General features: G+C 35.8%; 1 protein-coding gene and 1 long non-coding RNA gene across 3 annotated transcripts; one reads left to right on the top strand and one right to left on the bottom strand.

The window, feature by feature from the left end:
* Positions 1 to 3,979: 3,979 nt before the first annotated feature.
* Positions 3,980 to 25,582, top strand: LOC128555834 (uncharacterized). Its single transcript, XM_053539536.1, has 10 exons — positions 3,980 to 4,192; positions 4,610 to 4,843; positions 10,044 to 10,130; positions 10,694 to 10,780; positions 16,960 to 17,055; positions 17,665 to 17,772; positions 18,184 to 18,339; positions 23,033 to 23,125; positions 24,769 to 24,912; positions 25,449 to 25,582. The coding sequence occupies exons 1-10, from the start codon at positions 3,986 to 3,988 to the stop codon at positions 25,488 to 25,490; spliced, it is 1,254 nt and encodes a 417-aa protein (XP_053395511.1). The 5' UTR covers positions 3,980 to 3,985; the 3' UTR covers positions 25,491 to 25,582.
* Positions 11,596 to 16,090, bottom strand: LOC128555840 (uncharacterized). 2 transcript variants are annotated; one of them, XR_008370377.1, is made up of 5 exons: positions 15,674 to 16,090; positions 14,598 to 14,716; positions 13,931 to 14,073; positions 13,460 to 13,556; positions 11,596 to 13,016 (listed from the first exon to the last, which is right to left on the bottom strand). It is a non-coding gene; the product is annotated as an uncharacterized LOC128555840 (long non-coding RNA). The 2 variants fall into 2 exon arrangements; XR_008370378.1 differs by lacking the exon at positions 13,460 to 13,556 and having other exon boundaries at positions 15,674 to 16,082.

Below are 25,582 nucleotides of genomic sequence, written 5' to 3'. Positions count from 1 at the left end.
GCCAGATCCCATGATGGGTTCCAGAGTTATGGCCCCTGAAAGGGCCAAAATTAGCTATTTTGACCTTGTCTGCACAATAGCAGCTTCATTTATGATTTTATTTTAACCGAACTTGCACACAACTTGTATCACCATAAGATCTTGGTTCCTTTCTTCAACTGGCGAAATTCCGTTATGGGTTCCAGAGTTATGGCCCCTGAAAGGGCCAGAATTAGCTATTTTGACCTTGTCTGCACAATAGCAGCTTCATTTATGATTTGAATTTAATCAAACTTGCACAAAACTTGTGTCACCATGAGATCTCGGTTCCTTTTTTAAACCGGCCAGATCCCTTAATGGGTTCCAGAGTTATGGCCCCTGAAAGGGCCAAAATTAGCTATTTTGACCTTGTCTGCACAACAGCAGCTTCATTTATGATTTGATTTTAACCAAACTTGCACACAACTTGTATCACCATAAGATCTTGATTCCTTTATTGAACTGGCCAGATTCCGTCATGGGTCCCAGAGTTATGGCCCCTTAAAGGTCCAAAATTGCCTATTTTGGGTTTTGCAGCCATATAGATACTTCGTTTATGGTTTTATTTGATACAAACTTCCAAAATATCTTCAACAACAATAAATCTTGGATTCCATGATAAATCAGATCCAATCGTAGGTTCCAGAGTTATTTTATATCTGATTACCTCCCCTGATTGTAATCAAAATGGATTTATATCAGTAAGTACTTATAGGACTTATTTGAAATTTCATTATTGTCATTAGTTGGACTGAGCCAATCAGGGTAGATAACTATGGACTGATTTTATATCAAATTACCTCCCTTTATTTCAAATTAAAACGGGTATATCTTCGTAACTAATGAAGATACTGATCTGAAATTTCATTTATGTCAACAGATTTATTTGGTAGATCCTTCTTTTGTTCACTTACAATAAAGTTTTTTTTTTAATTACTTCCCTTTTATGTTACTATAAATAGCTTATTTTTAGTAACTTTTTTATTATTGGCCGTAGGGAAAAACCGAGACCACTTTTCTGTGGTACAACATGGATGGTACCTCCAATTTTTAGGTGTATTTTGACATATCTGTACCTTGTAAGAATTTTTTTTTCTTTTTCAAATTGGTTAAATTTCTTCCCTTTGTTGTTCCTGTCCTTTGGACTTAGATATTTTTTCTGAGGACCTTCTCGTCCTCAAGTGCAATGATAACAGGTGAGCGATATAGGGCCATCATGGCCCTCTTGTTTTCATGTTTTAACTGTATATGGCTATTTCTGCTTCATAACTTGTGACATATTTGACATAGAACTATGAAACTTAAATTTAATTTAGATCGCCGTAATTAATTTTGGTAGAGCACACGCGTTTGTCAGGATCTCTTTAGTAACTTAAGAGTTATTGCCCTTTAATTGTTTAAAAATCCACAAAAATGGGGGGGGGGGGGTGGGGAGGCGTTAATTGGAGAAGGTTTGGTGGTGTCCTGTGAGAGTAAAAAGCTTCACTTGATGATTATAAATATTGATGAAAAATAAATACTTAAAAATAAAAAATAATGGTACATTTTGATAAATATTTTTGAAAGCTTTAATAATAAAAATAAAATGAAAAAGAAACTGTGGGAGGGGAGGGGAGAGGAGATTATGTGACCAGGGTGGTGGGGTGACTGGTTGTGGGTACACAACTTCACATGTTGATAATAAATGTCCATGAAAAAAACTGAAAGAAGTCTAATAAAATTCTACCAGTTGGTTAGTTTTTTTTTCATGTACAAATTTGTGGATATTTATTAACTTGTGATGTTATAACCTTCCCTCCCACCCAGCCTTCACCACTTACGTTCAAGATTTCTTACTTGATTATGATCTCTTAAGGACATCTGTTTTTTAAAGTTCAAATATAATGAAATAATTGCTTCTTAGTAACATCCTTAACTTTTTGCCGGATACATTTCTTGTCATTCCTCACCACAAACCTATTCGGTGGGGGATTCCAATTCATCGAATTTGCTGGTATTCTCATGGTTTATCAAGTAAGTTTTTTAAACAGGAAGTTTACTCAAACAGGAAAATTACTTGACAGGAAATTCATTCAGTGGAAACTTAACTTTAGGGTGTTGGGGGTGGGGGGGGGGGGGGGGGGGGGGATGACCTGCTTCAACATGATATTCCTCCACATTTCTGAAGAAGAAACATAATGTATGGTTCCCAAAATGAAAGTGAAAGATTGAACTATACCATGGTACTAGTAATATTTTATCCATCATGAGTCTTTTAAGATAACAAAATATGTAAAAGCTTATTGTTATCTTTAAACAGATTCAACTGTCTCATCAGTATTCAAATCAGTCAAATGTTGTGTGCAGTAATTGGGAGGCCCATAAACTACTAAAGTGAATCACAAATTTCCCTAAATTGCCAGAAAAAGAGTTACAGGCAAATCAATTATTTATCCCAATGAATTAATTTTAAAAATGTGATAAATTTCACGAATGGGTTCATTTATTAAAATTCTGTGATACACTTTTATAGAATATCCTTCAAAGGAACAGAATGTCAATTTTTATGCAATTTCCTTCATGAATAAAGGGATTGAATCACGTCAAACTCTTCATTTCTGTTCTGAGAAAACAAAGAAAATTTATAATGAGAACTAAATCCTTCAATTGATCCACCTGCTTAAAGCATGGACTTCCCTGGTTTCTGCCAACGATTCAGACTACTTCATTTTTCCTTTCCATGTATTTATCTGTCCAGGATTTGAACATAGGGATTAGTTATTCAGAATATTCACAAATATTTAACTCTCTCCAACAAGACAACCACCTCGGTAACCTAGTGGCAGAGATCCGCTTCGAGTGCGGGAGGTCGGGGGTTCGATCCCCGGCCGCGTCATACCAAAGACATAAAAAATGGTACTAGTAGCTTCCTCGCTTGGCGCTCAGCTTTAAGAGGATAGTGCTAGGACTGGTCAGCCCGGTGTCAGTATAATGTGACTGGGTGGGGTATCATGTCATGTGTCTACTGTATGATATTCCAGTGAGGCAGCACTATAAAGTTGGGCATTGTGCTCACTGCTACAAGTAGACACCATCGTTTATATGACTGAAAAATTGTTTAAAAAGACGTTAGACCTGAACACACACACTCTCCACGAAGACAGCCATTTAAGATCAGCAATATTTACCTGATGAAAATCACCAGTAAAATTTCAATTAAAATAAGGCAATATAGCTCCCATTAATGTTCCCTCTAAAGCCTTAAATGACCCCATTATATTTATTGACACTGAGGAATTAAATGCTAAGATGATGGTCCAGAAATACTGTCACTAAATTTAAAGCTTGGCTGTTCTTTTCAGAGGGTGTTATTGTAAACAACAGTTACTGCCAAATATCTACAGTTATTTCTGGAAATTCATCAATATTTGTGAAGATTTTACATTTAAACTTTTAAATTCATTCGTTTTCGCATCTGATAGAGGAAATTATGGTGAATTTGTATGAAATACCAGTAAAAGCAAAAAATGCCCCAAAAAAGTCAATTGACCCCTAAGTGTGTCCTTAGATATTTCAGTAAGAATGTCAATGTCAGGGATAAACTATCTTAATGTTTAGGACTAACAATCATCAGTATAGTAAGACTGAAATTTATACCGAAACCCAAGAATTGCAATTGTTTTCTGTGTCTTACCATATAAGGTGTTTACCATAAATAAAGGTAAAGACTGTCCTTTTGAATCTCACTGCCTGTGTTATTTTAAAGTTGGTTTGTCAATTAGTTTTGGTTTGGAACAAACGGAAAGTATAGATACATTGAGCTGATTTAAAATTCTAAACACATACTATTTATTTCTTTAGTATAGCTCTTTGCATGAATTTTTGAAATAATTCTTTTTTCAAGGATACTTTTAAATTCAGACAAATTTCCTTCAAAATCGTTATTTAAAGGTAAATTAGCTGACATTGTTAGAGGAACAATATTTGAATGTGTTTTATGGTAAAACTATATTTTTTTCAGGTGTCCTTGAATGAGGGAGCTCATCAGCTAAGGTTGTATGCCCAGGGACCCAATGGCGTGGACCCCCTCACAGAATCCTGCCTGCGTGATGCTGGTACAAGGATCATACCCTGTGCCTCAGTTCTTGTCAGACTTGTCAAAGTTACCAGAGGCTCTGGTGGAAAGGCCCTAGAAGTAAATATTTTTTAATTTTTTTTTCACCATTTGGAGCCAGTAATACTATTTTGATAGTTCAGTCAAGCTGTATAATTGACATAAGTAACAATGTAAATATAGGTGGCGTGTATATCAATATTCATCTTGTAAAAATGGAGATGTATCGCAAAATGGTGAAAATATGAGGCAGGTCAAGCTATATAGATGGCAGAGCTTCCTGATGATAGGCAAAACTTACACTTCATATAATATGTATCATTTCAGACGTTAAACTACTTTCTATGAGTAACACAACTAGAACAACCTATGAAACAAAACAATAATTGGTGTTAATAGAACTTAATGCAATTAAATGATTTTATATCATCATAACATATCTATTCTGCAAGTTAACTTGCTTTTCACTTACGTTACATTAAAATATTTATCAAACAGTCGAGTAAAGTTCCAAAGGGAGACTGGCTACGTATGGGATTATGGCAGCCACGTCCAAAATACTCGGACCGTGTATACTACTCCACAAAGGCCATGCCAACACGCGGGGAGACTCGGCTATTCCACAGTATGATGAGACGGACAAGGAGAACGATTCGAGAAGTTATAGCCCTCGTTGCCTCGGCTAAGGAAAGCTTCCTGAGAAGTGATAAAAACATGGAAGAATATATCAGAGTAAGTCTTCAGGAAATAATGATTACCATGTAAAGTTTTGTACGTTGTTTACAAGCTAGCGTATGTGCTTTTACTTCACTGGAGCCAAAGGCTCATGGTGAGCTTTTGTGACCGCTCAATGTTTGTCGTCCGTCGTGTGTTGTCAATCGTCTGTCCGTCAACATTTTCTAAAAAAATCTTCTTCTGGAAAACCAGTGAACAAAATTACATCAAACTTCACAGAAATGATCCTTGGGTGCTCTCCTTTCAAAATTGTTCAAAAAATTGAATTCCATGCAGAACTCTGGTTGCCATGGCAACCAAAAGGAAAACTTTAAAAATCTTCTTGCCCAAAACTGCAAGAGCCTTGGTATTTGGCATGTGACATTATCTAATGGTCCTCTATAAAGATTGTTCAAATTATGTCTCTGGGGTGAAAAGAGGCCCCGCCAGCGTGGTCCCAAGTTTTATATAGACTTATATAGGAAAAAACTTTAAAAATGTTCTTGTCCAAAACCTCAAGACCTAGGCCTTTGATAGTTGGTTTATAGCATTGCCTTGAGGTCCTCTACAAAAATTGTTCAAGTTATAACCCTGGGATGAAAAGAGGCCCTGCCCTGGGTGTCTCAAGTTTTACATAGCTTTATATAGGAAAAATCTTTAAAAATCTTCTTGCCTGCAACTGCAAGGCCAGTGCTTTTGATATTTTGTATGTTGCATTGACTTTTAGTCCTCTACCAAGATTGTTCAAATTATGCCCCTGGGGTGAAAAGAGGCCCTGCTCTGGGGGTCCAGAATTTAACATAGACTTATATAGGGGAAAAAAATCTTCTTGTCTGAAAGTTCAAGGCGTAGGCCTTTGATATTTGGTATGTAGCATTGCCTAGTGAATGTCAAACAAGATTGTTCAAATTACTTCCCCGGGGTGAAAAGAGGCCCCGGCCTGGGGGTTACTTGTTATATGACTTACAGTCTAACCTGTACTAACGTTCACCTCTGATCAGCGGTCACCTCCGATCAGCGGTCATTTTATGATGCCCACGACAGATTTTCCTCTATTTCATCTCTTTATTTAGCGGCAACCTTCCATCCAAGGCCAGAGGCCACCAAAATTGCCTCCCGACCACCATATTTGACCACTTTCAGCGGCCATGTTTCTTCCAAAGCCGAATATTTTTAGGCGATAACCGCCGAAGACACCCAATTTTTGGGAAACACGTGATTGCTAAGTTTAGCATGACTTCACCAAATGAACGACAAAATGACATGAGCTTCTCAGTTAAAACTGATAACCAAAGGTGTGATCCTCTTTTTGTTAGATCAAATGGCCAGTAATTATCGGCAATTAGCGCGTCACCTCGTGTCAATTTTTTTGTTCACAGTTTGATCTCGGTTAAAGGTAATACTCAATATCTAATTAGTAGCATAATATTTGTGATTTTTATGCCCCCAAAGGGAGGCATATTAGTTTTCAACTGTCCGTCTGTTCATTCTTTCGTTAGTGTGTTAATCACAACGTTAACTTTTGCATGAAGGCACTTTACTCGCGAACCACTGCACCCAGGAACTTCAAACTTCACATGCTGATAGTACTTATTAAGTACACGACCCCAACTGACTTTGGGGTCACCACATCAAAGGTCAAGATCACAGGGGCCAATGTTAACTTTTTGCATGAAGGCACTTTACTCGAAACCACTGCACCCAGGACCTTCAAACTTCATATGCGATATACTTATTGAGTACAACGACCCTTACTGTCTTTGGGGTCACCATATCAAAGGTCAAGGTCACAGGGGCCAATGTTAACTTTTTTGCATGAAGGCACTTTACTTGCAAACCACTGCACCCAGGACCTTCAAACTTCACATGCTGATAGTACTTATTAAGTACACCACCCCTACTGACTTTGGGATCACCACATCAAAGGTCAAGGTCACAGGGGCCAATGTTAACTTTTTGCATGAAGGCACTTTACTCGCGAACCACTGCACCCAGGACCTTCAAACTTCATATGCTGATAGTACTTATTGAGTACACGACCCCTACTGACTTTGGGGTCACCACATCAAAGGTCAAGGTCACAGGGGCCAATGTTAACTTTCTGCATGAAGGCACTTTACTTGCAAACCACTGCACCCAGGACCTTCAAACTTCACGTGCTGATAGTACTTATTAAGTACACGACCCCTACTGACTTTGGGGTCACAATGTCAAAGGTCAAGGTCACAGGGGTCAATGTTAACTTCTTGCATGAAGGCAGTTTACTCGCGAACCACTGCACCCAGGACCTTCAAACTTCACATGCTAATAGTACTTATTGAGTACATGACCCCTATTGACTTTGGGGTCACCACATCAAAGGTCAAGGTCACCAGGTTAAAGGTCAAGGCGCTGCTTTGGCATTTGTCACCATTAGTGACAGCTCTTGTTTTATATTTCTTTCATCAAAATACTATTAAATTTATTGTGTTTTAAAGAAATATAAACCACATGATCTTTTATGAAACATAGTGGCAATCTTAGATGTTAGGGTAGACAGTAAGCGTGGAGAGTAGTTTCCCTTACCAAAATGGCGAAAATTGTAAACAAACTTGTTTTTAAGTTGGAAAATTGTCTGTAACAATTTTTGTTGTAAAAAAAAAAAAAGAAAAAAAAAAAAACATGCTAGAGTTTTAGATTGTTAAGAAGATCATTCGGAATTGCGAAAATGCAGGTCAATGTATCCTGGTAAAATTTTAAAAGAAAACTAAAAAAGATATGGGCCTGAAGGCTAAACTGGTCACAAGTCTGAAAAATACATATACTGGCTGCACCTCCGATCACTGGTCACATTGCTTAAGCGGCCAGATTGTCTGCTTCCCCTCGCTTGCTGCTTAAGGCAAGTTAGACTGTATATAGGAATAAATACTTCAAAAATTATCAGATCATATTTCCTAGACGGTTTAATTATAATTACCTGATGACCCCAAGTGATTAGGGGTCACCTGATTGTGACATTGACCTACTGACCTACTTTCTTGGTTTTTAAGATACAGCCTTGAAATTTGGATGACATGTAGTTTTGCACACCGATCTTAAAACTGACTTTCAGTGACCATGAATGTCACCATGACCTACTGACATACTTTCTAATATTTAGCATCAGTTTGCTATTTTAAACATGTGGCTCATATTACTCAGGAGAGCGATTCAGGGTCATTATGACTCTCTTGTTTATTATTGTCATCATATTTAGTTATCGGCGCTGGTCTAACTTTCTTGCTGAAAGCCTATATTGCTACCTAGGTGAACACCAATGCTTGTAATATTGCCCAAATAGACATCTAGGGTTTTCATCAATCATGAAAAGCTAGAAAGTTGATTGTTGACCTAAACTTTACTGAAGGTTGAAGTTGAAGGTCACACTGACACCAAGAGTAGACGCATTTCATACCAATAACTGGAGATCATCTTCACTCCATGTTTGATGTCATGGGAATGAAATTGTGCCATGTCATATTTTTGGTATTACGCTATTGTAGTATCATTTCGATGTTGAAGATATTTCATTTTGACAATATTGGTTGAATAGACTTTATCTGCTATAGGTCAGACAAAAATAAATTTCAGTGTTTCAGCAGAAAAACCTGACATGATAAGATCTTTCATTTGTCTCTTTTCACAGTGAATTTTTTAGTGCATTTTATTCATCTTATTTCTACATGATGCTGAAAGGAGCAAATACCTGAGAATGTTGATAATTAGCAGGGTACTGTTTTGTTCAAAGGCACCCTTTCCTCCAACATAGATGTAGGTTTGAGCCTCACCCGGGGCGTTGAATTCTTCATGAGGAAGCTATGCAGCTGGTCTACGGATGGTTGGTGGTTCTACACAGGTGCCAGCTCGTGATGAAATAATGCACGGAGGGGCACCTGGATTTTCCTCCACCATTAAAGCTGAAAAGTTGCCATTTGACCTAAAAAATATTACAGGAAATTCCATTTAGCCATATAGTGTTGAAAAGCTAACTTTTGTTTTGTATAGCATTTCAGAAGTTGTCTGAAGCAAATACTATAGCATAACATAAATTGTATAAAGCAGTTCATTAACATTTATTATAATTATGTCTCCCACCACACAGTGGTGTGCGAGATATATTAATATACTCCTGCCTTTGTGTGTGTTGTGTGTCTGTGTGTCCGACTGTCACAAATCTTGTTCGCACTCCTAAGTCGAACATTTCGCATCTGATCTTCACTAAACTTGTGTTTGCCAATAAATCCTGGGCCAAATAACTAGCCAAATCTGTCTTTGAAACTTACTTTTAGCTCGACTTTTCGAAGAAAAAATAGAGCTTTAGCACTCACCCGGTGTCGGCATCGCTGTGGGTTTTTGATAAAGTCAAACATCTCTGTACTATCAAAGCTATTGACTTGAAACTTAAAATACTTACTTACTTACTATCAAAGTCTACACCAGGAGAAACAATCCTCATAATCCTGATTGATTTTTGACAAAATTATGCCCCTTTTTGACTTAGAATCTTTGGTTAAAATTTTTGATAAAGTCAAATATCTCTGTTACTATCAAAGCTTTTGACTTGAAACTTAAAATGGTTATTTACTATCAAAGTCTACACCATGAGAAACAACTCTCATAACTTTGCTGTTAATTTTGACAGTGTTATGCCCCTATTTAACTTGTAATTTCCTGGTTAAAGTTTTTATAAAGTCTCTGTTACTGTTAAGGCTTTTGAAACTCAAAATAGGTATTTACTATCAAAGGCTGCACCAGGAGAAACAACTCGCAATAATTCTGATTTGAATTTTGACAGAGTTATGCAAATATTTAATACAGAATTTTTTACAAGTTTTTGATAAAGTCAAATATCTCTGTTACTTTCAAAGCTTTTGACTTGAGACTTGATATTGTTATTTATTATCAAAGTCTACACATGGAGAAACAATCCCCATTACTCTGATTTGAATTTTGACCGAGTTATGCCTCTTTTTAACTTGGATTTTTTTTTACTGGCAAAGCTCAATTCAGATGATTATGCAGTTGTGGGAGACATGCGCTTTTCTCAAAAGCAGATATAGTTTATTACTAATATCTTGTGACCGTCATTTTTTTTTTCACGTATGCAAGTTATGATCCCATTTATTGTGCAAATAACATGTAAATATTTGAGAAATACAGTAAGTGTTTTGCTTCCATAGAAGCTATATTTATTCTTCAGAATCAGTTGACCAAAACGCCAGATACAAAAACGTTGGAGCAAGATCTCAACTTCGTTTGTCAGTATAGTCCTAAACATGGAATAAAGGTTAGATATATACAGTTGAACTTTGTTTGCTCGAACGTAGATAATTTATAAATCACCCTTATCTGGATCTCATCATTGGGATCCAGGAAAAATTCCTATATAGTGAATATTATTCGATAGTTGGAAATGCCAGTAATTTGAACACATTTTTTTTGACAGTCATGTCTAGTTTGAGTTAACAAAGTATGACTGTACGATCACATTTCTCCACAAATGGATACTATTTTTGAGCGGGTACATGTATTTCAGACTGATTCTTTGTGCTAGTAAAACCATTAATTTGCACGTCATGTTCATCTATTTTTAAATGCAATACTAAATAATATAAATAACTGGATCCTCTAGTGAAAATCAGAAAATCTGTTTTCTGTGGAAAAAAATCAGGAATCATGATGGAATACACTTCATATATATTTTAAACCAAAATAGCTGAGCCAGCAATATTTTGCAAAGCAGCAAACTGATATAATGCGATAAGTGACCACTAATTTGAGACTATATATTACTGCCCTATAATTTTGATTATATTTGTAAATATATAATTTCTAGATTAACTGTTTCAGGTAGCAATAGACAGTGCAGTAAACCTGCCATGGTCAAACTTCACCCATGCCCACATGTGTCTTAATCCACCAGCTGCCTTCTATCTGGTAAGTGTGGCATCTGCTGTAAATTATATTGTCCAAGTGACAGGCTAATTCAATAGGGAGAGCAACTTTAGGACAAAATCCTCTAGAGGTTGAACAAGTAGGAGAAAAAAGATCCTTGTTTTGGAATAAGAAGGGACAAAACCCTCTACTTGGTTTGAAACTAGTAAGGACAGCTCCCTTCCCCTTGATTCAGACAAGTCTAAGGGACAGATCCTTTCCCCTTTCCTTGATTTGAAACAAGTAGGGACGGATCCCTTCCCCTTCACTTTTTTGAAACTAGTAAGGACAGATCCCTTCCCCTTGATCTGAAACAAGTAGGAACAGATCCCTTCCCCTTCCCTTGATTTGAAATAAGTAGGAAAAATACCTTCCCTTGATTTTTAACAAGAATGCAAAAATCCATTGAATTTAAAGAGTGTGGACAAAACCACAATTTCCATGTAGAATTGTTCCTATGTAATAGAGAACTTGTGTATAGCTTTATGGAAATCACCATGAGAACCCTGGCCAACAAATACTGAAGTGTATAATGTTATACCTAGATTATCTGTCTATTTACTTTGTGTAGGACATTGGTCTACAATCTCTTCTTTCTGTTTCGTAATTGTTAGTTCACTTTAGAAATTATTGTAGTAATAGGGTACAAGAACACTGTGTTGAATTAATTTCTTTACATAATTGAAATACAGTTAATCACTTAAAAACAAACACTTTACAAGTTATTTTAGTAAGGGCTTGGTTCACTTATAGGTTAAAATGGCACAACATCAAATGTTGTTGAAATATTATTATAATGAATGATCAACAACTCAGAATGCAAAATCTCATATTTTAATTCATTTGAAATTGTGCTGTTGCCATGGCAACCGATTGATTTTCTTTATGGAAACACGAAAATCTCTTATAACAATTACATCAGAACGTATAATTAACATTCAGATATGCTAAGATATAACCCTAAGCAACGCCTATAATTTGAGGCAAAACAATATATGGTTGCCATGGAAACGGAGATAAAAATGAGAATATTTGCTATGTCTGTTTTTTATGGAATAAAACCAATTTAGGTCATTCTTTAAGAAAAATAACATATGTAATTTGTTTGTGAAGATCATTGTTCATAAATAATACAATATATTTCTGTTGCTATGGTTACAATGGAGTTACAGTATATGCTTCAATGTGACAACAATGACCTTTTTGCTAAGTTATTGTAGAACACTTTCAGCATTTACCATTACATGTAAAAATTTAAAAAAATGCACCACTGAAAAGTGTTCTTCAAACAATGTTTTTTACAAGACATAATATAGAACAACAGAAAAATGTTTCCATGGTTACGCAGTTAATTCAGTAAACATAATACTACATAATCTCATTTAACACACAGTAATAGTTTAAGAAAACTGCCTTATTAAATGTCTTGATCATATTAAAAGAGTTAGATGATACTAACGGCAATAATATATAATTAGGCATACAAAAACTAAATTGTTTCCACAATAATCCAATGTATGTTTTACAAATTATATATATATTGTGCTTTCAAGACAGGTTAAATTAATTGTTCATGAAAAGGGAAAATAAACATGATACTGCCGACAGAAATGATTACATGCAGTTTGAATACAGCAGAAAATATTCGTAGATCTATATAATCCAACTGTCGTAATGAAAAAAAAATGTACATTACTACCATATATGTTACAATTATTGTTGCAAAATCTTCCAGCGTTTTAGAGGAATTTCACATTAATACTGTGTTCAGCCTTACATGTATATAGTGAGTCAATATTTAACAAATGCATAGTACTGTTGACACCATAAAGTTGTTAATTCAATGTTTACATAAACTGTATGTATCATTTGTTCTTTTTCAAATATATGGAATTTGGGTCTAGTACATCTTCAAAAAATCAAAAACACTTTCAAATTAATCAAAATTTCAGAGCTCTTTCTCTGTATTACTTTAAATGTTAAACACTTTTTTCCATTCATTCTAATTTTAATGGCTTTGACACTGCTGGTTTTGAGCATACATTGCTGTTGCTGCAAAGGGGCGCTATTTCATTATACAGGTACCACTGTCGACTGGCATCCAGCTCAGGAATGGTAATACGGTTGGTGAATTTGCCTATCATGCCAACCTCCTGCCTAAAAGTATTAATGTCCGTCTCTGTGTTGAAGTTATAATCCTTCAAGAATACTATCTATACCAGGTCATGCAGAAGACATTCTGTAATGATAAATGTATCAAATATTTAAGACAAAAAACACATAACCTTTTCATCAATCCTGAACAACAGCATTCCAAAAGACATTCCACACATAATTACATTAAATAACATTTTAGAATTTTATTACAGTAATAACTTCTTTTCATGAAAAAATTCAACCATCGCAGATATTCTACATCAAGTAAGGGCCATGATTTTGATCTCATTTTAACAAATAGTTCTTTAAACTGGTTAAGAAAAAACGGTTACTTTATTAGAATTATGTTATTTCTGATTAACTTGTTTGCAGTGAGCTAGACACTCTTTAACAACACAAACATAAACAGAAACTGTGGTATTTTAATGTAAGTGGCCTCTTTACAGACATGATCTCTGCAAGTTTTATCAATACTTGATTATTAATAAAAACATAACTGATTAAAGAGGCTCAAGCCAAATATACCTAAACATGTTCCGGGCTGAATTCTGTATGCCGGGCCTCAATCAGGTTGTACTCCAAGCCATCATGCAGACCCATCATAACAAGCCACATTCCATAGCTAAAATAACGGGTATATTTAAACAATGAATTTCTAAACAAAAACTTCTAAGTAGCAATAGTGAGTCCTTAGAATATAACATAGCATCACTTTATTAAAACAAATAAATGCCAGCTACACAGTTTATTTTCTTACATACACACCTAAGTCTTAATACAGTATGTTGTGTAAGTATGCAATATTCAAATTGTAATTCAATGTTTATCAGTGGAGATATTATTTTTCATTTAGATAAAATTATGCACATTATATATATAAACTGGAAACTAGTGACTTTCCAAACTGAAGTGTATGAACACACTGTAAAATTAAATATTTCAACATCAAATTCTGTGTGCTTAATAAATATTTCTTTATTTATTGGGAATTCTTACCTTATTACAACACTTTTCTTATTTTGTCCACTATAATTGTCCATATGTAATGAAACATTCTTTTCTCCATAGCCATGATGCTTGAAGTGATGGTGGACCATAGATACCACACTGTTTGCTCCTCTTCCAACAGCAGTACTGTACTTTTCATACAAAAACAAGAACAGTTTATAAGAAATGTGTTAAATTCTCATCAAAAATGGAGTGAATCAACACTGACCAAACAGTTCATCCTTTCTTATAGATATTGCTGTTAAAACATTAACTTGTATTTATCAAAATTTAATTGGATTCCAATTCACAGTGCTTATGATATTGCATCTTTATTATAAAGCAATGCAGTATTTTCAACCCAATTTCAGGGATTTACAGAAAGTTCAGTGAAAAAAAACAACATAGAAATTAGTAATATCAAGTCTTAACAAAACATAACTTCCTTTAGATAATTTTTACTTGACAAAATTTCGCAAAGGTGTCACTATAATTCCAATGTAAAATGTGCTTTGCAGGCCTGAAGCTTTTATTCATAGAGTCATGATTTGTTTGAAGACTATGGAAATTAATTTAGTGATATATGGAATTTCATAGTTAAAATTGATATTGAAAAAGTGCATTTGAGGATACTGACACTGATATGAATGTAAACACTAACTTCAAAATCTTATACCTGCATGAGGATTCACAGAAATACAAGGGCCCTACTTGCTGAGCATAGTATGGGGTCAATACTTGTTGAGCACTCAAAACTGCAGTGAGCCTTTATATTTCTTACTGCTGGAGGTTATCCTGAAAAATATAAAAAAAGAATTTCTCATTTATTTAGTAGCCTACCAGCATGCTGTCTGCCAGTAATGGCAGTAGTGAGAATGAAAAAAAGGTAGTTTTTATTGTAATTTGCATGTAGAATTTTTAAGAAATTTTCAGGAGGTCTATTTTAGTTGCTATAATTACAACAAAAAGTGACAATTTAAAACACCACTTTTCCTGTGTTACTGTACTATAATTTTCAATTTTCATAGATTCCACTGTGCATAATGACCATGTAATTATTAAATTGTTCACATCTATTTAAACAAGTTTAAACAATGTACAATATCTTGTAATATTGGGCTATTCCAGAAAATATCCACCCCCTCCCTGTGGAAGCAGTTTTTTTGGTACAACCTGAGAGGAGGGGAGCGGGTGGGGGGGCGAGTATTTGGAGGGATCCTATTGGGAGGAAGGGGAGGGGGTATTTGAGGTAACCGGGATGTGGAAGGAGGAGGGGGGATATTTTCTGAAATAACCCGAGAGGAGGGGAGTGGGGGGGGGTGTATTTGGAGGGATCCTAGTGGGAGAAAGGGGAGGGGGGTATTTTCAGGTAACCGGGATGTGGAAGGGGGAGAGGGGGGTAATTTTCTCCGAAAAAAACTGCTTCCACAGTTGTGGGGGTGGATATTTTCTGGAATAGCCCATTCCTGTTCATCAGTTCATTTACCTCTTTACAATTTCTAGATAGAAAGTTTCATATGGAATGTAGGCCTACTTAACATAGTAGATGCCCGACTGTCTTGGCTACAAGTATATTCTGCCATCATGAAAACTTACATAAAAGTATTTGACAGCAGACAGTCGAATCGAAATGTCAACACTGCTATTTTTCGCTGCAAAGTTTTATCTTCGATAAGTCAACAAACGAAGCGGTCTGTCCATTTTGTTTTGCCTCCAATTACGAATAAATTTATAATGAAAATTAACACTTACCATAACAATTATTAAATCCGCCATGCATTTTAAATATCCGCGTATATTCAGAGCAATAACTGCATGTATTCTCTGACCCAGTTTCAGACATGTATCCACCGATAATGGCGTGTTGATTTCAAAGGGAAACAATTCGCTAATTCACTCATTAGGTTTGTGATATTTCACTAAATGTTGAAACGTTTAAACTTAAAAATCTTCATCCGATATTATTGATTTTAACACTAGCTCTAATGGCTGTTGCTTGAAAAACAAATTAATGAAAACAAATATCTAATTAAGTGACGTCAACTTCAACGTCATTTTACCGAAATCGAGGCTTGTGTAATTTCGGATAAAAATGTGTCTCTGAGACGGACGTTTTTTTCGTTTTTGAATATGGCGGCATTGCTCACCAGCGATGATTTTTGCACTTTTTGCTGGTTTTTAATGTACGAAGTAGTGGTTAAAATATTAAGACTGGTAAAGGATGCCGCCAAGGCGAAAATCATAAATAAAGTCTCAAATTTCATGGAAAATTCACATTTTATTGGAAAGTGGGGCATGTTTGGAGTAATATATAAACACAACAACACATTATTTTTCAAAGTTTATTACTTATATATGAAGCATTGTGTTTACTTGTTACGAACAGCATATGTATCAATGTAGAATAAGCAATGTATAATATGGCTAAATCCGGTGCCATTTAGGTACATTAGTGAACCAAGCCCTTTGTACCTACAGTTAAAATGACAGCTCACTGTTTCAAGCAATTTGTGTGGTTACCAGCTATTTTCCTTATATGGTTTCTGTTTTGATCTCTCAAAACACTTGATGACTTGAGCATTTTCCTCATCCCATTGTGAGGAGCGGCTGTGGCCGAATGGTTAAGGTTGCTGACGTTAAATCACTTATCTTTAGTCATTATGGGCTTCTGTCGCTGAGTCATTATTGCTGCTGACTTTTAATCACTTAATCATTTAATCTTCCCCAATGTGGGTTGGAGCCGTGCTCGTGACATTGAATTATTTATGTAAGGAACCTTTCCAGCTGGCTTTCGGAAGGTTGATGGTTCTGCTTAGATTCAAACTTGTGATGAAATAATGCTCAGAAGGGCACCTGGGATCTTCCTCCACCATCAAAAGCTGAAAATATGGAGCATGACCTATAATAGTGTCAGTGTTACAATAAACTCAGTAAAAAGAAACAAAACAAAGCTTGCATCAATCATTGTTTTACAATTAGGAGAATTACTTGCATATGGCTGTAACCAAGATTTAACTTGTGCAATTATTTATTGACAGGGTGCTCCTCATGCAACTTACGACAAGTTGACATTTACAGAACTTCTGGATGTCCGCAGTACAAACACCTCACCCCAGTGGAAAGATGGCTTCAAGGTAACACTTAGTTATATACATGGAAATGTTTTTTATATTAATTACAAATTGCTACAAGTCGATAAAAACTTACATGTATATTTTATCAATGTCTCATTGTAAAGTGAGTTCATTATTCTACTGTAGGAAGCTACAGTGCAATTGCACATGAGTGAACACTACAGGGATGGATAAATTGGGTAGTTATGAGGAGTTCATTGCTCTAGGGAGATTAGTTTACTAGATATTTTATCTAAGAAGAAAAGAAATCAGGGCATCCACTGGGCCTCAAAAAGTTGTAGCCAATTTGTGAGTGAAACTGCCAAATTGAAGCTGAATTGCTGAAATTCATCCAGACTTCAATAAAATTCCTGGAGCCACTTTAAAAAATCTGCCAGTTCTTTGAATTTGAAGCATTTGGCTACATTGGCTAATGGTAGAGGAGGCCCTGAAAATGTCTGCTTGTTAAGACAGCTATTGTTTAGTACTTACACTGTATTTGTTTACAATGAGTGAGTGTAGATGTAATGTATTCTATAGCTTGCTGCATGAATGAAATCTTATTGTATATTTTTTGTGTGTGTCTGTGATATAAATGTGACCATTTTAAAATGAGCAGTATTGTTTCAGCATTTTCCCCGCCGTTCGTATCATCGTTTCCTCACCATGATCATCCATCTACAAGAAATCTCAGTCAGTGTAGCGAAGGAAAACTACAAATATGGTCTCCTAGAGCAGGTACATATGTTATAGTTTATATTTTAATTTGACTAGTAGCAGCTCTTAGCCTCCAGTTGGCTCATGGAAGGTCGGTGGTTCTACTGCCTTACAGTGATGAAATAATGCATAGAGGGTCTTCCTCCACCTTCAAAGTGGAAAGTTGCCATATGGTCTGTAATTGTGTTGGTGCGACATTAAACCAAAACAAAAATAACAAAAAGAACTTAGCAGTTCTAATGAAAATGATGTTTATGAATAACTCTGCACTGGAAATAGTTAAATACTAGTAAAAATAATGCACAAAGGGGCAAATTGGGTTTTTCCTCACTTATTAAAACTTAAACATTTTCAGTAATCTCCAGTATAGTGAGCATCATACCTTTATAACCAACAATTATTTTTGTAGAATAATTTTATGACATTTTACAGGCTTGGACAGCAGTGCAAATATTTACGGATAAGTATTGTACAACACAGGCATTCCAACTTCCTTTGTTTGCTGGTTCCCCCTCACAGACGATACTCAAACAGTTGGCACGGGAACCATGCAAGGAATGGATGGAGAGGAACATCAGAAATAATGGGGTAATTTATTATACACCAATTATTGGGCAATGGCGTGCCTGTAGTAGTCATATTTGTCCGCCTGCCAAGATAGGCTAAGGAGTGTTAGTAACCCTATATGGCACATCATTTCTGTTTTTTAGCTCACCTGTCACGAAGTGACAAGGTGAGCTTTTGTGATCGCGCAGCGTCCGTCGTCCATACGTGCGTCCGTGCGTAAACTTTTCCTTGTGACATCTCTAGAGGTCACAGTTTTCATGGGATCTTTATGAAAGTTGGTCAGAATGTTCACCTTGATATATCTAGGTCAAGTTCGAAACTGGGTCATGTGCGGCCAAAAACTAGGTCAGTAGGTCTAAAAATAAAAAAACCTTGTGACCTCTCTAGAGGCCGTACTTTTCAATGGATCTTCATGGAAATTGGTAAGAATGTTCACCTTTGTGATATCTAGGTCAAGTTCGAAACTGGGTCACGTGCCTTCAAAAACTAGGTCAGTAGGTCTAAAAATAGAAAAACCTTGTGACCTCTCTAGAGGCCATATATTTCACAAGATCTTCATGAAAATTGGTCAGAATGTTCACCTTGATGATATCTAGGTCAAGTTTGAAACTGGGTTAACTGCAGTTAATAACTAGGTCAGTAGGTGTAAAAATAGAAAAACCTTGTGACCTCTCTAGAGGCCATATTTTTCAATGGATCTTCATGAAAATTGGTCAGAACGTTCACCTTGATGATATCTAGGTCAGGTTCGAAACTGGGTCACATATAATCAAAAACTAGGTCAGTAGGTCAAATAATAAAAAAACCTTGTGACCTCTCTAGAGGCCATATTTTTCATGGGATCTGTATGAAAGATGGGCTGAATATTCATCTTGATGATATCTAGGTCAAGTTCGAAACTGGGTCAACTGCGGTCAAAAACTAGGTCAGTAGGTCTAAAAATAGAAAAACCTTTTGACCACTTTAGAGGCCATATTTTTCAATGGATCTTCATGAAAATTTGTCTGAATGTTCACCTTGATGATATCTAGATAAAATTTGAAACTGGGTCACGTGTGATCAAAACTAGGTCAGTTGGTATAAAAATAGAAAAACCTTGTGACCTCTCTAGAGGCCATACTCTTCATGAGATCTTCATGAAAATTGGTGAGAATGTTCACCTTGATAATATCTAGGTCAGATTCAAAACTGGGTCATGTGCCTTCAAAAACTAGGTCATTAGGTCAAATAATAGAAAAACCTTGTGACTTCCCTGGAAGCCATATTTTTCAATGGATCTTCATGAAAATTGGGTCATGTGGAGAAGGTGAGCGATTCAGGACCATCATGGTCCTCTTGTTTATTATTGGCCGTAGAGAAAACACAAGACCAGTTTTCTGTGGTACAACATGGATGGTACCTCCAATATTTAGGTGTATTTTAACATATCTATACCTTGTAAGATTTTTTTTTCTTTTTGGTTAAATTTCTTCCCTTTCTTGTTCCTGTCCTTTGGACTTAGATATTTTTTCTGAGGACCTTCTTGTCCTCGAGTGCAATGATAACAGGTGAGCGATATAGGGCCATCATGGCCCTCTTGTTAGTTGTTTATTATATACCTCAATCCAATATTGAGAACTCGGTAATTCAAATTGTTAAATCATATAAAGTTAAGAGGTTAACAAATGTTTACTGTAACAACACGAGTATAAAAATGAGGTCACAAACCAGTGGCATTCCAGTAGCATGTTACTGAGTACTGTGAAATCATTAATATTTGTGAGGGACTAATTTTCGTGGATTTCATGGTTGAGTCAATCCACGAAATTTAATCCTGACGAACAAGTAAAATTCCCATTCACTTTATGTTCAAAAGTTGCAATCCACGAATTCATATCCCAACGAAATTGCTGTTTCGACCAAAACCATTAAAATTCATGCCCGCGAAATTAAATGATTTCACAGTATACTTCAAGTGGGCAAGGGTTATAGGAGTCTGTTCTGTACAGATTTTGTTACTATTTATTATTAGGTATATGATAATTAGATTTATTATTGTCTTTCTATTAAAGGTAATAGGACATAAGTACTAGATTTCCAAAGCAGGTATTCTAGTTCATCACATACTTAAAAAAAACACACATTTTTATCAGTCACACTTCTTTGACAGTTTCTACATGAAACATTGAAGGACAATTTTCTTTGGTTGCAATTTTCACTGAGAATATTAATTTTGCCATAATTTTGAATCAGGCTTTTGCAAAAGATGCCTTGAGATTACAAGATTGGATCTGTTTAAAACATTAGAATCAGCAGTGACTAATAGAAAGTAGATTAAATGATTTTTTTGTTTGCTAGAGTTAAATATTAAAAAAAAAAATCCTTTATATAGAAGAAATTTTCAGTTTATGATTGCAGTAGTTTTCACTGAGTGAACACCACATACCACATTCCAGCTGATTGTCGATCACAAGTGAAAAGTAAAATGTTTATCTGACATTAGAATTGTCTCCTTTCTTTACCAATACAATTATTACAAAATAACAAACGCATTGACACATGATAGGTCATATGATAGGTCATATGACGACTTTACAGCTTTAATGGTGGAGGAAGACCCCAGGTGCCCCTCCGTGCAGTATTTCATCATGAGCGGGCACCTGGGTAGAACCACCGACATTCCATAAGCCAGCTTGATGGCTTCCTCACATGAAGAATTCAACGCCCCGAGATAGGCTCGAACCCACATCGGTGAGGGGCAAGTGATTTGAAGTCAGCGACCTTAACCACTCGGTCACGGAGGCCCCCACATATAAATCTGAACTAAAAGTTTTTGAATTTTTAGCTCGACTATTCGAAGAATAAGTAGAGCTATCCTACTCACCACGGCGTCGGCGTCGGTGTCGGCGTCGGCGTCACACCTTGGTTAAGTTTTTCGTACCAGTCCAGTTTTTGACAAAGTCTTTTGAGATAAAGCTTCGAAACTTTCAACACTTGTTTACCATCACCATGGCCAGCTATAGGCAAGAGCACATAACTCTATCAAGGATTTTGGCTGAATTATGGTTAAGTTTTTCGTACCAGTTTATATTTTGGCAAAGTCTTTTGAGATAAAGCTTTGAAACTTTCAACACTTGTTTAGCATCACCGTGTCTAGTTATAGGCAAGAGTACATAACTCCATCAAGGATTTTGGCTGAATTATGGCCCCTTTTGACTTTAAATTCTTGGTTAATTTTTTCGTACCAGTTCATATTTTGACAAAGTCTTTTGAGATAAAGCTTTGAAACTTTCAACACTTGATTACTATCATCATGTCCAGTTATAGGCAAGAGCACATAACTCCATCAAGAATTTTGGCTGAATTATTGCCCTTTTTGACTTAGAAATCTTGGTTAAGTTTTTCGTACCAGTTCATATTTTGGCAAAGTCTTTTGAGATAAAGCTTTGAAACTTTCAACACTTGTTTACTATCACCATGACCAGTTATAGGCAAATGTACATAACTCCATCAAGGATTTTGGCTGAATTATGGCCCCTTTTTACTTAGAAATCTTGGTTAAGTTTTTCGTACCAGTTCATATTTTGTGTAAAGTGTTTGACATACGGCTTTGAAACTTTTATCACTTATTCAGTATAATAGTCTATATCTGTAGGAAAGAGTACATAACTCTATCATCTATTTTGGCTGAATTACAGCCCTTTTTGGACTTGGAAATCTGTTCTGTTTTCATACAAGTCTATGTTTTGTCAAAACTATTTGACATATAGCTTTTAAACTTTGAACACTTGTTTATCATTATGATTTTCATCTGTAGGCAAGAGTACATAACTCTGACAACTATTTTGGCTGAATTATGGCCCTTTTTGGATGTTGAAATTAGTTCACACATTGCCATTTAGTGCAAGACTTATTGAAATCTACAAATACTGGAAAATTGTCTAATCTATTTTTTTTCTTTTGTCTGAATATCTATGTTGATATTTTGACCCCGTTATTCAATCAGTTCTTCGAATAGTCGAGCGCGCTGTCATCAGACAGCTCTTGTTTCTTTAGCATTGCATATGCTCAACTCCTATCAAAGCAAGACAACATACGCTAAAAATACTAAAGGCCTTGTTTCGTGGCCTTTGTGGCAGAGTGGTAAAGGTCGCTGAGTTTGAATCGATGTGGGTTCAAACCTCAGACAGGATGTTGTGAGGATGCCATCCAACTGGCTTACAGAAGGGCGGTGGTTCTACCCATGTGCCTGGGTGTGATAAAATAGTGCAGAGAAGAGCACCTGAGGTCTTCCACTCCACCATCAAAGCAGGAAAGTTGACATATGATCTGTTATTTTGTCAGTCACTGACAGAGAATTGTTAAACCCAACAAAAAATACAAAAAAAAAACAGGAACAAATACAAAGGCCTTATAACCCAAAATAGAAGTTTTAACAGATTTTGAGGGACTTTTCAGTTTTACCAAAAAAGGCCGAATTAGTCATTTTAAGATGCAGGCATTGAATTCCAGATGAGAATATTTCTAAGCATAGTAATATAAGACTTTGTTCCTGATATTTCTGAATACATTTTTCAAATGTTAACCAAATATATACACTTCAAATTTTAGATATTTTTAACAAAAAAAAAATGTTTTCAGCTTTACAAATAAAGGCTGATGAGTACATACTGATATAAAGCTTACTGTTTTGATGTTTCTATCATATCTTTCTAGTTAATGCTTCTGATTTCAGATACATTTGTTAAAGGGATCGGCCATATTTGTACGTGTAGCAGATGCTCGGAGAGACGATGAACTTGTTTCAGATATTTCGCACAACAAACTGGTATTCATACATCTCTTTTACACAGACTTTGTTCATCTTTTAACAATTTTCTTTGAAAATATACATGATGTCAAGCATGATAAGAACTAAAAATTAAGATTTTAAAGATTTCCTACTTAGTTTATGGTTCAGAAAACAACATATTTGTTCCAAGATAAAGACAGGGTGAAAATTCATAAAAATCATCATCTTATAAAGATCTATCTGTCCCAGCATTATAAGCTGAAACCAGTTTCTTTTTGTACCCACCGACAACAAAGTTGTAAGGGGGGGGGGGGGTATACTGGTTTCAGGTTGTCTGTCTGTCCGTCTGTCTGTCTGTCTGTCCGTAGACACAATCTTGTGCGCACCATCTCTCCTCATCCCCTTGACACAATTTAATGAAGCTTCACACAAGTGATCAGTAACAACAGTATTTGTGCATGGGGCATGTTAGGTTCTTTCAGAAAAAAACTTGCAGAGTTACGGGACTTTGTTTTTTTGTAACTATACTATATACATAGACACAATCTTGTGCGCACCATCTCTCCTCATCCACTTGACACAATTTAATGAAACTTCACACAAGTGATCAGTAACAACAGTAGTTGTGCATGGGGCATGTTAGGTTCTTTCAACGACAAAAATTGCAGAGTTATGGGACTTTTCTTGTTAACATACTATGTACATACAGTCTGCATATGCAGTCTTGTGCGCGCCTAATCTTCCGAACCCTTGCACACAATTTAATGAAACTTCACACAAGTGATCAGTATCAACCCTAGTTGTGCATGGTGCATGTTACGTTCTTTTAGATAAATATTCTGCATAGTTATGGGACTTTGTTTTTTGTTACTATACTGTATACATACAGTCTATATACATACAGTCCACATAATTATGCAATCTTGTGTGCGTCAAATTGCAATGTACTGTGTCCGTTGGGTGGGGGGGGGGGGGGTACATTTATCACCTTTAGTGATAGCTCTAGTTTTTACAACTCTTGTATTTTCTTGCCCAGGCAGTGTGTAATTATGAAAGAAAAACACCTGGTATTAACCATAGTTGCCATAGTTTCATAGTTTCTGTTTTTAGCTCGACTTTTCGAAAAATAGGGGAGCTTTCCTACTCGCCCCGGCGTCGGCGTTAGCATTAGCGTTAGCGTCACATAAATGTTAAAGTTTGCGTACCACCCCAAATATTTTCAAAGTCCATTGAGATGTTGCTTTGATATTTTGCATACTTGTTTACCATCATGACCTCAGTCTGTAAAAAGGAAGAGGCAACTCTATCAAGTATTTTGACTGAATTATGGCCCCTTTTCGACTTAGAATAAATGTTAAAGTTTGCATACCACCCCAAATATTTTCAAAGTCCATCGAGATATTGCTTTGATATTTGCATACTTGTTTGCCATCATGACCCCAGTCTGTAAAAAGTAGGAGGCAACTCTATCAAGCATTTTGACTGAATTATGGTCCCTTTTCGACTTAGAATATGTTTATTGTAATGTTGTAGTTTTACTCATAGCTTATATTATACTATCAAGCACTGAGAATAGTCAAGCGCGCTGTCCACTGACAGCTCTTGTTATACATACAAAATGAGATTATTTTGTATAAAGCTTGATTTTGATGTTAAAACATTGACTAATTGTTTTGCAGGTTGAAGTGAACACAGACTATATCCCAGTTGGTCTGGAGGAAAGTTATTCTCGAGAGAGGCCCGGTAAACCTCTCGAGTCTTTGGTACCTGTTGGAAAAACACCGGAACAATTCGTAGATAATCTCAAGGTCAAGTTCAAGAGTGTAAGTTCAGATTGAAATGTAAAGCAATATCCTAGTTACATAGGAACATTGAAATTTTAAGGGATAGAAATCGGATAAGTAAATGTGATCATTTGTTAAAAACTTATTACAATGTAAACAAATTTTAAGACTTTGCTTAGTTTCAGAGCTTTTTTAAATGACCTTTAGCCTGCTAAGTTCCTAAAATGAACCTGTCCATCATTCAGTTTGGGCAGTACCATTTAGTATTTGAAGGGGTGTTCAATGAAAATTTACTGACTGAATAGCGAACAGTGCAGACCATGATTAGCCTGCACGTATGTGCAGGCTAATCTTGGTCTGCACTGGTCGCAAAGGCAGAATAACTCGCCGCCAGCAGGCTAAAGGTTAAATGACACACAAGTTTTAGTTTTTGTAGTCAGACCAGTTTCAATGCATATCAGAATTCAGCACAGACTTTATTTACATTGCAAGTATTGAGTTTACAGTAATTATAAAATTATCTGTTTTACATAATTACTGATGAAAATATAAATTAGACATTTATTTCATTTCAGCTTGTATACAAGTTATACGAGGAAGGTAATGTAAACAAGTAACAAAGGTCAAGATGACTAGAAGTAGGTCAGTTGCAGTAACCAAACGGAGGTTTCCATAGCAACTAGAACAAAAGATTAGCAAGCAACAATAT

Source organism: Mercenaria mercenaria, chromosome 3 (assembly GCF_021730395.1).
Source record: "Mercenaria mercenaria strain notata chromosome 3, MADL_Memer_1, whole genome shotgun sequence".
In the NCBI taxonomy this organism is placed as follows: domain Eukaryota; kingdom Metazoa; phylum Mollusca; class Bivalvia; order Venerida; family Veneridae; genus Mercenaria; species Mercenaria mercenaria.
The sequence above is the reverse complement of the archived record's forward strand: the minus strand, read 5'-3'. Positions and strand labels throughout refer to the sequence as shown.